Genomic DNA, 13,845 nt, shown 5'->3' with positions numbered 1-13,845 from the left:
TTAAACAAACATGTTGCATATAGTGTATAAGTTTCTCATATTTTGAAAGAAGTGCTCCAATTTTTTTTTCAAAAATGCTTCTCCTATTCGCACTAAGAAGTAAGGAACAAATGTTAATGGACCATGTTATCACTCGACTGATTTGTTAAAAACCAGACTTATTCTTGAAGTCATTTCAATCAGGTCCCCAGCGATTGTTTGAACAATTAATTATCTGATTGTGTGAGACTTTCTGGGAAGCTAATGTTGTTTTAAATATTGATATTTTCACTCTATTGCTGAAGATAATAGGTATTCAATTTAATATCACAATCCGTCATGTAAGAATGGTCATGTCAATCATAATAGTTGCTGGGGATACGATTTTATTTACCTATTGATCACAACCCCAGATGTGGATTTTAATGTAGTGACTCAAGTATTCTTCAGGACTAACAGGAAAAGTATTGTAAAAAAGACACTGTATTATAATAATATTTATTACTTTCATATTGAAATTAGAAATTGTCATGAATTATTGTGCATCGCGAAACAGTTTCAAGCAAAAAGCCATCTCTAACATTTTCCTATTTATCAACACATCCCTAGCTGAATAGTATCAGTACAAAACTATCACTCAAACTCAGGAAGCACTGCTACCTAACCCATTACTCATTCAGAATAACAACTACCATTATTCTGATGATGCTTTAAACCATTTTTACATTACAATGTACTAATATAATACAGTTAGAAAGAACCCTATTTTAATGTGCAACCCCAAGTGGATTTAACCAAGCACTACGTTTCGTTGTTCAATATATTTGATGGGCACTATAGGAAGAGGATCTTAGTAGTTGTTCATAAGACTAATCATTTATAATGAGATATTTCTGTTTGAATAAACGCAGAGGTTAAGTTAGGTTAGGTTAGTTAAAGATTGAACTACCTACTTGATATGAGTATCTACTTGAAATTGTTGTTTGAGTCGACCATAAATTTGAATCATTATCATTTTAATGAATAAAAAGTTGGAATGATTCAAGTAAAGAATCAGAACCAGCGTTCGCTACATCATACTGTGAGAGTTGCAGTGGTCATTAATCAAAAGGGTTCAGAAAGGGCAACAAAACTACGAGAACTACATAACAGGACAAACACACGAGAACATATGACAAAAGATTTGTAATAGAACATGGGACCCCTAGAGATTATCCCAAGAATTATTGCACATATTCGAATAAATGGTTCGGTAAGCGTGATTCCTGAATCAATAACAAAACAAGTTTGGTTCAAAGAGAACACTACTAGGAAAATTATATGACTTGTGTACAATGGTGATAATTCGTTGAATGAAACCAAATAAAGAAATTGTAAATAGAATATCAACTTATAGGTTATCAACCTAAAAGCGGATACATGATTGTCTCTGAATGTCTGAGTAACATCGATTTCTACGAAATTAGACTCATCGAAACAAATAAATATCATATTCAAAGTAGAAAATATAGATTGTATCACCCTGTGTACTATTTAAATATTTGTTCCCTTAGTCATCTAACCAGTCTTCCTGAGCTACGTAAAAGAGTATCCTAACGATTTTTCTTGCAAGAAATAGTGAATTTCCGTGAAGGTAGGCCTTTCCGTTTCGTCTCTTTGCCAGCATTTCATCATTACATCATAAATATCCTTGTGGTTTGAAGGGCGAGGTAGGTAATTGAACTGTCCATCCTTATAGTGCAAGTGTGCCAAGTTCTCCATTACTTCGGAGTCGGAGAGGAAGCTAAATGGTGGCTGACGACACAGCGTCAAGATTTCCCATAATGTTACAGCAAATCCCCATACATCACTTTTCGTGGTATATCTGTGGAAAAAAAGATTGATATCAAGAGGCAATTTATGTTCAATTGGTGCTGGAATTAGAAAGCCGTCAATCAAACATTTTGTCAATTAGCAAGTAGGAGGCTGAAAAAATGTTAGTAAAAACAGGCATAAAGTTCACTTAAAAATTCAAGGTACCTAACTACTGTGAGATTTAAAAAAAAATGAGGCATCAGTGATGCCAGTTACATGAAGCCTGCATAATTTTATAAAACTATACCGCAATCATGATTGTACATAAAGGTGTTTATAAAAGTATTTTATAAACAGTTCTCTACCAGAACCAATTGAACATGAAATTAGTATCCAGAATTCCATTGTAAGGGCCTGAGACATACACCTTGAACAATTATTGAGGACGGGATCCCATCTAGTAATACAGCATCAAATTAGTAGTATTGGAATTTTGGATTAGTTGGCTTTGGTAGAACCATCCAGCTGTTGTAAGTTGCAAGTATAAAAAGTGATTTCTGCAACCATTACAAAAGGTAACAAGAACTCCCTATAAGATTAGTAAGAATAGGTACATACCTCGTAGTTGCCAGAACTGTAGAGTATTGTAGACTAAGACTATATACTAACAGATTTACAAAAGAATATGTCATGTTTGAGCAAAGCAAGAAGCTCCTTTCATTGCGAGTGAGACATGTTGAAGGCAGGTATGATCGAAGAACCAAGCAGATCTTGGTCGTCACTGTAGTGTTACAAACAGAGAGTGATCGACCAGATTTTAAGTGAACTACGAGTAACTAGATACTATCAGAACCCAAAGTTGGTCGTCTCTCTAGTGAAAGCTGCATATAGAGACAGAAAAAGGTAAATGATACACCTTAGATTGCATTTTCGTAAAGTGAGTCCTCATCGCCAATTTTGTTTCGAGGTCCCTATTAGAACAGAACCAGTTCAAACATTGCGTTTATGACCTGGCCTAGTACTACTGATGAGATCTGTGGCAGATTAAAATAACACTGTGTGCTATTGGGTCATGAAGGCAACGGTTTTTACTTCTGGAATCATATGAAATTACCTGATTTCAGTGAAAGCTATAGAGAGAAAAGCCACTTTGGGGTGGCCCATTTCTGGGATCAACTGGAAAGAAGCATCTGAAGCCACCAAAACCAACCCACCACTTTGGATGAGCTGGAAGCTCATAAGAACACAAGATACTGAGCCATTTTGATTTCGGTAGTTCTTTACTTTTCTCACGTATACCCAATATACAACAAAAAATATTCAATAATTTAGCATGGATTTGGTAGCCATTTGCATTGCCTTTCAAAATAATATAACATATAATACGATTTTTTAATGTTAGAAAAATACAAGCTCATAAAGAAGTGATTCTTAGATTGACAAAATGGTTTAGACTTTCACGGCTGAGGTTTTCAGTGTCGTTGCTTTTCGAGTTTGAAAGCCGTGGGTTTTTGGCTCCGTTACGGGGATGACACCTTCGTCATCTGGAAACATGGAAGATATACCCTGACTCGTTTCCTAGACCTAGATGTACTAGTAGAACGATGTGGTACCAGACTAACCCACAAAGTGTATCGAAAACCCACACACACAGATAGATACATGCACGCACTATCGAACCACCATCCTAGCCAAAAGAGAGGAGTTATCTCCACTCTAACGGAACGGGTTTGGAGAATATGTGAACCAAAATATCTGGAGAGGGAACTGAAATACCTAGAAGTGACCTTGAGATCGAATGGATACAGTGCCTCCGAGACCAGAAGAGCCATGAGACCGAAGGGCACCACGATTCAGAAAGCGAAAAAGGATCAGATGGTTACACGCGCATTTCTACCGTTTGTTCCTAGGGTCACGGATAGAATTGGAAAACTATTGGGCAAACACGACATCGAAACAGTCTTCAAACCCACGAGGAAGATACAACAAAGCCTCAGGTCGGCTAAAGGCAAAAGAGACCCAATATCAGCAGCAGGGGTCTATCGCATTCCGTGCACTTGTGGAAAGGTATATATCGGAACCACCAAACGATCCATGGGAACAAGACTAAAAGAGCATAAAAGGAACTGCAGACTAGGCCAAACAGATAAGTCAGCAGTGGCAGAACACGCACTGAGTGAAGGAGACCACAGAATTTTGATTGAGGACACAGAACTAATTGCTCCCAACCAGGGATACCATAGCCGATTGGTTCGGGAGGCAATAGAGATCCACAAACACACGGATATTTTTAATAGAAAAGAAGAAGCGGTGAACCTCAATCAAATATGGAACCCCATTTTAAAGAATTCGAGAATAACAAACAGGACAACAGGTAGCAAGATTGTTAATGTTCCAGGTTCAAGTGAAGGTACGAATACAGGTACAAATACAATTGATTACCTGACAAGGCATAAATACACTTTACGAAGCCTAAAAGGGTAGTCATCAGACAGCAAGCCATGATGGTTAAACCTCTGAAGAAGCTAGCCACTCGCGCCAGCGAAACGTCAGGAAGAAATTCCAAAATCCCACGGCTTTCAAACTCGAAAAACAACGACACTGATTCTTAGATTGTTTTGAAGAGTTTAGTTTTAAGCACAATCCCATATATTCAATAAATATTTGATTCAACTAAGAATAAATAGTAGGTATGGGTAGTTTGAAAGAACTCACCTAGCTTGATAAACACTTTCCCAAGCCATCCACCTAATCGGAAGAGGGGTGTTGCCATCTACTTTGTAATAATCGTTGGTGTATAGTTCGTTGTATGTGCCAAAATCGCAGATTTTTATTTGATAATTATTTCCTACTAAACAATTCCTAGTTGCTAAATCTCGATGAACAAAATTAAGTGACTCCAAATATTGCATTCCTCTAGCTACTTGAACTCCCATGTAAATTAGGGAATTGAACGATATCGAATTCGAGCCATTGGGAAGACCAGCTGGATCGTCTGTAGTGGTATGCGTTCTCAAAAACTGACATAGGTCACCATGCTCAAGATATTCCATCACCACACATAATGGTTCTTCCTGGCTGCAGATACCTAGAACTCGAGCTAGGTTTGGATCTTCCAAGGCTGACAAAATCCGTACGTCCCGGTAAAAATCTTTCCTAAAAATTCAATCGACATTAAAATTGATCAGTACAATATAGAAAGCCATAAAAGTGACAAAAAATAAAATATACAATTAAATTTTATTAGCAAATTTTTTCTTGACGGACTTTTGGAAGCATCTAGAAGGGTAAAAAACAGGGTAGAAAAAAAGAAAGTTCATTTAAGCACCTACTAATATCTGAATTGCCCGAACACCGACAAATATTCATAGTGGGGTGAAGAATAAATTTATTCATTTACTGCATATTTATTTTATTATTCAATTTGTTGGTAATATTCATTTTGACTTGGCATCGACGTTTAGAACTGATGATCAATGAATTAGGTACAAGACGTATAACTGTATTAGCGACCGCCTCGGCTTCGTACTGGTAGTAGAGCATACATATATCTCTAATTTTTTTCTGTCATAGTGTCGCATCAGCTCGTGACCAATTTCAATTTTTAATTTATTCAACAATATAAAATGGATATTCACAATATGTAATCATATACAATACACATATATTGCCAGCCAGAAGCTCAGAATTCAATTATGCTTGTGAAAAATAATAACCTTTGAATCATGCAAACAAATATATGTTCACAACTATAAATTTTAATTTTAAAATAGGTAAGTACCTATCTACCTGAAGATAAAACAAAAATGCGACCTTAAACTCCAAAGTAATTCACTATGTAAAACAAAACGAATGCAAGAGGCCGTATTTTACTTGAAAAAAAGGGGCATTTTATGATGTGATATTGGCTACACTTAATGTTGTGAAAAACAGTGAAAAAAATTATGAACAGTGAAATATAGTGTAACAGAGCCGTAGCGAAAAGAAAAACCAGGGGGGAATTCAAATTTTCCCAACCACACCAGCAAAATTTCCCAACTTTCGAAAAAATGAAAGCCGAGGGATTAGTTAATACTTTATATATTAATTTTCTTACTTAGCTATCCAAAGATTGGCTAAATGCTTATGCCTGTTAGGGTATGCACAAACAAAAATGAATTTTGGTAATTACAAACATAATAATGGGAATTATTCTACTTTGGACCAAGGTCCTTGGTCTTCCACCATATCCACCATGTATAGGAATATTCAATACAAATGAGAGGAAACAACACTTAAATAACATTGTGCTTATTGTTTTCTACTATTATTTTTTTATCTTCACGGCCCGAAATTTCCCAACTTTTCCAAGTCGAAAAAACAGCAAAAAGTTGGGAATTTTGTAAAATTGTCACTTCAAAATTTGTGGACTGTTCTCTTACTTGGGATAAATTAAACTTTTTGAAGTTTTCAAACAAATTAGAATTTGAAAGTATGGGATCTTCAAGTTATGCATGTTGGGAAATCCCAACCTTCTCCTGGTTCTTTTCCTTCTCTTATTACCTCTCCCTTTCCTTTCTCTTATTTTAAATTTTCCAATTTTCATTCATTTCTTCACTATTATTTTTTTTATCTTCACGGCCCAACATTTCCCAACTTTTTCCCAAGTCAAAAAAGCAGGGGGGGATGGGAGAGGCTCCTCCCATCCCCCCATGGCGACGGCCTTGAGTGTTAACATACTTTTTTTCAATCTAACGTTCAATCAAGAACTCTGTTTTTGGTATACTCGAACTACGAATGAAAATTGAACTTTTGATATTTTTCTTTAATAGGGTAGCCAACCGTTCAATACGAAATGCCTTCTCAAATAGAATCTTTCATCACTAGCATAGGTGTGTGAAGCCGCTTGAATTTATAACTTCTGAAGATTTTGTATAAATCAGTATTTTGAAACTATTTTCTTTTCCATAATTTTGGTATGTGAAAAATTAACTTTTCATTTGAAAAATTCAATATTTATAAGTTTTGAATTTCTAGCATGAGAATAACTTATTTTGGTCGAACTAGATATTTAGCAAAGGAAGAATCCTAAATTGTAAAATTGATAACTCAAAAGACTTTTTTTCAATACAAGTGTGAACAGAAATATATATGTTTTATTGAAGAAAAAAACAAGTTTCAGTCCCCAGTCTTTTGTTCAATATTAATAATATTTATAGTTAGGTATATGAAACTATTTAAAGCATTATTTTTCTTCCAAAAGTTTAAATTTTTGCTTGAAGCAATTACAAAACTCATATTGCTTGTGGAAGAAAAAGAATTACAGAATTAAGGCTTAGTCTCCATTCAACATTATGAAGAGGTGAGGAATGACAGCGGAATGGAGAGGTAAAATGTTCCCAAATTTCTCAACATATACAAAAAATATACCTCTTTTCCTCAGAAGCGTTCTCATCCAAAAATTTTATAGCTACCAGTTTTCTTCTCATGGGTGAGGAGTGTTCGGTTATATCGCCTGCTTCAGCGATGTAAACCTGAAAATGCAAAAAAATTGTATATGTAGAAGAAAAAATCCCGAATTTTTTACTCGATCGAAGAAACAATAAAACATTAAAGAAAAAAGAGGACACAAAAACAATATTATGGGTCCACATCATAGAAAAGATAAAAGCAAAAGATTGAGATTCAATGGTACTGATTTAATTGCTTCAGACAGTAGCTGATTGGTAAGCATGAATGTTAAAAAGTTAGACACGCCTGAAGAAACTATTGTATAGCAAAACACGTGTTACGTAATTGTGAGACTATCTCACAAAGTATTTCTTGAATAAGTAAGATTTTGTTATTTCTTAGCTCGCACACGTTTTCACTTTTGAGGAGTGATTAACGGAAAACCCATTTCAATTCAACCTAGTTGATTAATTCCATTTTGCATTTTTATCAACCTAATTAAAATATTCATACAAATCTTTTTTGGCGGTATAGGTGAACACGAGATGTGCATCAATTTGAATACTTTCTACTCTTACTAGTATTACGTTATGTAATTCTCCTTTCAGCTTTGAAATTTCAGACATGGAAATGTACCAATTCTTGCATATAGAAAAAATGTGAGAACGTTTCAAATCAACACTTGCAAAAGTGAAGACAATTGATGATTCCAAAAAGGTGTCTATATTCTACAAACTACATGAAAACTAATGATGTTAGAAAAATTCGAAACAGATTCTTAGAAAGGAGGAAGTTTTAAAAAAGACTGAAAATATAAGTCTATTCAAGTTCCAGTCTACACACACGGGGATTTGGTTAACGGTGTGAGATAAAGAGTCAGTCGAATTGTAGGCAAGTTAACTATTTTCGGGTATTACCTACAGTGTGTGCGGTTTCAAACCGCAACATCCTGTTATTTTGGAACCCATAAACCGATTTTGAAAAATGACAATTTTAAATTATGGTACTCGACAAGCTCTATCCAAAAAGATATGAATTATTCTTATTTTCAAGGCTTATCATGACCTGCAAAATGGGTCGAGATTTCGAGAAGGACCATTAGGTATTTTTTATCGAAAATTGGATACCCCATTCGATTTGGGCATATTTCGAACATATGGATTCCAAGTTGCTTCCCAATATCTCATACAGGGTGTTAGCTTCTTAACGAAGCTGGGTTTATTTGGCCGAGTGTGAATAGGTGTGAGCCACAATAAACCCTTATGGGTTGCCGTGGAGAGTCGAATAGACTCACTCACTTTAGACCTACCTACCTACATGGTGACAAATTTTCAAATCCATAATTTTTTGACTGACCCTATATAAAAGTATATGAACTTCACAGACAATATGAAGTAATACTTCAATTCAATGAAATAATACTTCACATACTCAGCTATGAAGTTGCATAGGCTGTAATCTTTTCCTGGAGTTGTCTTTAGTTTAATTACAATCAATGCCGTATGAAATGAAATCATGAGAATTTTGCCAAGATCTGTCACCGGGTCGAGACAAATGTTTAAAAACAGCATATGAAGGGGAATTTTTACAATCATTGATCGACTATTCATTATACCAAAAAATCAAACGATATGGCCGGGTTTATTTGGCCGAGTGTGAATAGGTGTGAGCCACAATAAACTCTTATGGGTTGCCGTGGAGAGTCGAATAGACCCACTCACTTTAGACCTACCTACCTACCTACATGGTGTCAAATTTTCAAATCCATGATTTTTTGACTGACCCTGTATAAAAGTATATGAACTTCACAGAAAATATGAAGTAACAATTCAATGAAATAATACTTCACATACTCAGCTATGAAGTTACATGGGTTGTAATCTTTTCCTGGAGTTCTCTCTAGTTTAATTACAATCAATGCCGTATGAAATGAAATCATGAGAATTTTGCCAAGATCTGTCACCGGGTCGAGACAAATGTTTAAAAACAGCATATGAAGGGGAATTTTTACAATCATTGATCGACTATTCATTATACCAAAAAATCAAACGATATGGATAAAACATTTTCAACTTTTGATTTTTGGTTGAACTAGGAACATCTACCTGTACCTATTACGATGATAAAACTTCGTATTTGTATATTTCATGTGTTTCACATTTCAATGATTACTTCAACTTTCTTTTGAACTGTACAGTTTGTTATATAGGGTAAGTTAAAAAATCATGAATTTGTGAATTTGTCATCATATAACTAACGCACTGTATAAGATATAGGGGTTTGAAATATGGGCTATCCACTTTTCCGATAAAAAATGCCTAATGGCCCTTCTCGAAATTTCGACCCATTGAGCAGTTCATAGTTTACCTTGAAAATAAGAAAAATCCAGATCTATCAACATCTTTGAATAGAAATCGTCGAGTACTATAATTTGAAATTTTTATTTTTTTAAACGGTCATGGTTTCCAAAATAACAGGGTGTTGCGATTTGAAATCACACACACTGTATATACTTTCTATTTTTTGTTGTATCTTCTTTATTCGCGGAAATATTAGAGATTTGTTCATATTGCAACTTTCCTTGGGTTATCAGCATATTAATATAGATTTTGTTGAGTGTCTAATCAGCTACAGTCATAAAAATAAAGTTACATCATTAAAGAATCTGCTAAAGTGTTATAAAGGCCAAACTGAAAGGTTTACCCCGAAAAGTTAATGCGTAATATAAACCAATAAAAAAATTCAGTGACTTGTCGTATTCATAATTTTGGCTTACAATTCGAATATTCAATAGAAAAAATAAAATTTCAAATACTTAGTCTTTATATGGTTGACGTTTCGGAAAATAATCCTTTTCTTATGCAATAAATTCCTTTTTGAGTGAGAGATATCTTTCATTCGAAATAATTTCTATGGTCTTATCTGTTCTCTCATATAGGAGGACAAATTGAAAAGTCGTAAATTACTGAACGGAATCACATGCTACTCACTGTTCCGAAAACTCCTTCAGATAATTTTGACACCATGCGAAGTCGATGCCTGGGAAATTCCATTATTGTTTGCTCTTTGAGTCGCTTTTTCAGAGATGTAAGAGCTTCTTTCTGAGTCAAAGGCTGAAATAAAAGACATATAAATTGCAAATAGAATATTTGAGTATTCAACACTATGTTCGAGTCAAGGGAATTATGTTTAAGCTTTGAATTTTCAGCATGATTTTTTTTAGTCTAGTGTAGTTAACAGTTATCATTTGTTTTAGTGAATATAAATTTTTTATTTTGTACTTTGACTTTCTTTTGATACCGGTAATGATTTTGGTATGATAAAAGTATGATGACGTTAATTTTTGTGAAATGAAATATCGATTAAATAAATATTGAGTGCAAAATCTTTGTAACTTTATTTATAAGGGCCCTGTTAAAGACATTCCGTTTCTGATATTATTAAGGACATTGAAAACGTTATATTTGTGCGGGAAGTGGACTAAATAAAATGCTATTCAGTTCCAAAAATCCTACACAGAGTTGTTCCTATAAATATAACTCAAAATTGTAAATAAATAGGTACAATTTAACTGAGGATTCTGCATATTGTGCCAGAATATGACTAATGAAATGGCAAAAAATGAACGAGTGTTTTAAAAACACAATTGATGTGTCTATATAATATGCATTGTCATTTATTGAAAAAACCTAGATAAAAATCACACGTTGAAAAGTAAGACCTTGTTAATCTCTAACTCACATAAGTCGACTTTTAAAGGTCATTGACATCGGATTGGCTCACTCCAAGGTGTTTATTCACCCTTCGAAGATTGATACCAAACAGTTGTTGGACTTTAGTAGGGATGAACTACGATGCCTTCTCACAGGTCACTGTCATTTGAATCATCATATGCAGAGACTCGAACTGTTGGAAGACTGTGTACCGCTTCTGTTTGGAAATGACGAAACAGCAGAGCACATATTTTGTGCCTGCCCCGCTGGGGACCGAATCAGGTTTTTGGAGTTCAGCAGAGCCGTAAAGACCACTCACCATACAAACTAATCGGCTTCGTTAAGAAACTGGATTTATTTGGTGAGTGTGAATAGATGTGAGCCACAATAAACTCTTGGGGGTTACGGTGGAGGGTCGAGGAGGCCCACTCGCTTTGGACCTAACCTAACCTAATTAGGGGACGACAACTTCTTAAAGAAAAAGTGGAGCATGTGCAGACATTCACTAACTTCCTAAAATGTATAAGAAGTTTCAAGCCAAAGAATATATTTAGAAAATATTTTCAATGTTACTATTATTACATTATATATTGAAGAAGGGAAAACTATTATATCAAAATTAATATTTACTATATTGTAAAAAGTAAAAGTCTGGTATAGCCTAGCCTATCTAAATAAATTAATGGAAGGTGTTAATGATATTCAAATTTGTAACTTAGATTGGATATTCAAATTCAGTATCTAATAAATGAAGAATTTTTGAACAAAGAAGAAATTGTGTTTTTTGATGCTATCATACTCACTCTTTTCTTCTTGCGATCACTCTGAATACTTCTTCCTGGAATTCTTGGGTCCTTACTTCTACCCCTTGAAATTGGTAAAGTATTTTGATCAGAAGGAGAAAGCAATGACATCACGTCAACCTCGGGAACGGCATACTCATAAGAATCTAGAATCCAATATATTTTTTACTATGCATATATTCTGAAAATAATATTCAATAACAATAACTACAACAAAAAACGTTTGTACTGTGTTTGTCCGTGACTTGCATTTTTTTAATAAATTCGCCAACGACTATTTGTTGGTCGGTCTCAATTCCTCTCTTCGAGATTACGCGACCAAAAACATTTTCGATATAGATTACTTCTTGGGTACTATTTCTAACGGGATTTCCTTATCGTATTCTTGAGGTATCCAGTGAATGTTTTCCAACACAATTACACCTTTCGGATAAACAAGGCAACTCTTTCATTAAATATTATGTTGATTCAAAACTGTTGTCCGTTTTTATGAGTCCACTTTCAACTGTAATATCTCACCAATACTCATTCAATTCAATCGAAATTGAATCAGTGTACTTTTGCCAACGTAATTGATTGATCTGTCAGCATAAGAATTGTGTGATGAAATTGACGAAGGCCGTTTTTGCCTGATCCTGATTGGCAAAGGTTGTAACGATGGAAAATTTATCGCAGTGCTTGAAAAGGCGATAGGTCTGGGGAGTGTGGTGGGTGAGGCAGAACGTATACGCTCAACTTGTTTTAATTCTCGGGTGGTGATTTGTGAAACATGTGGACGGACGTTACCGTGCAGCAGGATCGGACCTCTTGATCAGCGCTGACTACTACTGATGCAATTTTTGGAGCTTTTTTCGATTTCCTCATAATGTTACTGTGATGGTTTGCCCCGGTTGCAAAAAGTTATAGTGAATCACACCAGCCGCTCGCTGGCCGCCGTATATACTGTAACCATGATCTTCTTTGGTGGGTTTTCATCTTTGGGAAGTGCCTGGGTGGCTCATCGGTGTCCAACCACTATCCTGAACGTCTCCTGTTGCCGTAGAGAATATACTTTTTATTAGACGTGACGATCCGATCAAAAAAGGATCGTTTTGGTTGCGCAAAAGCAAAGAAGAACAGACCTCGAAACGTGACAATTTTTGTCGATCGTTCGAGTCGTGAAGCACCGACTTTTCGAGCTCTTTGACTTTTCCAATACGTTTCAAACCATTAAAAGTCGCGTAGTAGCTGACGCCCAGTTTTTTCATCATCTCAGGTACCGTCATTTCCACCAGGGTCCTCAAATCCTCGTCCTGGTCACCTTTAGGTTGGTTTGCCAACAAATTTTGGCAAACCAACGTCGAACAATGTGTTCATTAACACCATCATCGCCAAATGCCTGGTTCAGGCTTTGGTTCAATTTGAATTCATAAAGAAAAATTGTCTGAAAATTGCTTAGCGACATCATATGCCGAAAAGAGGCTAAAAATCAAAATTTGGAATAAAATTAACAGCATCAATGCATAAAGTACAAAATTCTCATCGATCAATATATAACACGACACAGTAGGATAAACATTTATTGTGATTTGGAGCTACAAAAACACATGACATTGAAACGTACAAAATTTTTGAAACAACCTAATACCTAACTCTTGAAACTGGGTCTATCAACTTTTCAAATTGGCTGGAGAGTTATACGAGTCTATACATACATATACATTAGACCCATAGACTCTGTCGTTCCTCTTCAATACTTGCTTCTCTCGATCTCTTTTAATAAATCATCATCAATTGATCAATCAACTTCGAAAGGCTCCATTGGTTTTTTAATTGCTTCTAATTTGTCTATTTTCCTAGAAGATATTAGTGCAGTAGCCATTTAATCTTGCAACCAACTGTTGACGATGAAGGTCCCTCAAAAGTTGGATACTTTAGAGTTTTGCTAGCTAACCATATCTCTTACTTCTCTCATTGCAGAAAATATTTTAAGAAATCCTTTTTTTCTGTTTTTTCTGAATTCAGTTTTTCAGTTCATCTTTCATTCCTCTGTCTGGTTCATTCCTATTTTCAATTATTGTTGTTTTAGTTATTTAGGTAATATCTCTTCGGTTTCTTTTCTATCTCACATTCCTCTATTTTTTTAA

The 13,845-nt window shown here is 35.0% G+C and overlaps 1 protein-coding gene across 1 annotated transcript in view; it reads right to left on the bottom strand.

The window, feature by feature from the left end:
* Nucleotides 1-461: 461 nt before the first annotated feature.
* Nucleotides 462-13,845, bottom strand: part of LOC111508761 (discoidin domain-containing receptor 2) — a 138,311-nt gene continuing 124,927 nt past the window's right edge. The window contains exons 10-14 of the mRNA XM_023164371.2: nt 11,720-11,865; nt 10,194-10,316; nt 7,183-7,286; nt 4,489-4,929; nt 462-1,843 (exon numbers count right to left, since the gene is read on the bottom strand). Coding sequence (XP_023020139.2) covers nt 1,555-1,843; nt 4,489-4,929; nt 7,183-7,286; nt 10,194-10,316; nt 11,720-11,865 — 1,103 coding nt within the window. The 3' untranslated portion in view covers nt 462-1,554. The remainder of the gene's footprint in view (nt 1,844-4,488; nt 4,930-7,182; nt 7,287-10,193; nt 10,317-11,719; nt 11,866-13,845) is intronic.

Source organism: Leptinotarsa decemlineata, unplaced genomic scaffold, assembly GCF_025532065.1.
Source record: "Leptinotarsa decemlineata unplaced genomic scaffold, Ldec_3_MD MMD2_tig00000133_RagTag_RagTag, whole genome shotgun sequence".
NCBI lineage: Eukaryota > Metazoa > Arthropoda > Insecta > Coleoptera > Chrysomelidae > Leptinotarsa > Leptinotarsa decemlineata.
The sequence above is the reverse complement of the archived record's forward strand: the minus strand, read 5'-3'. Positions and strand labels throughout refer to the sequence as shown.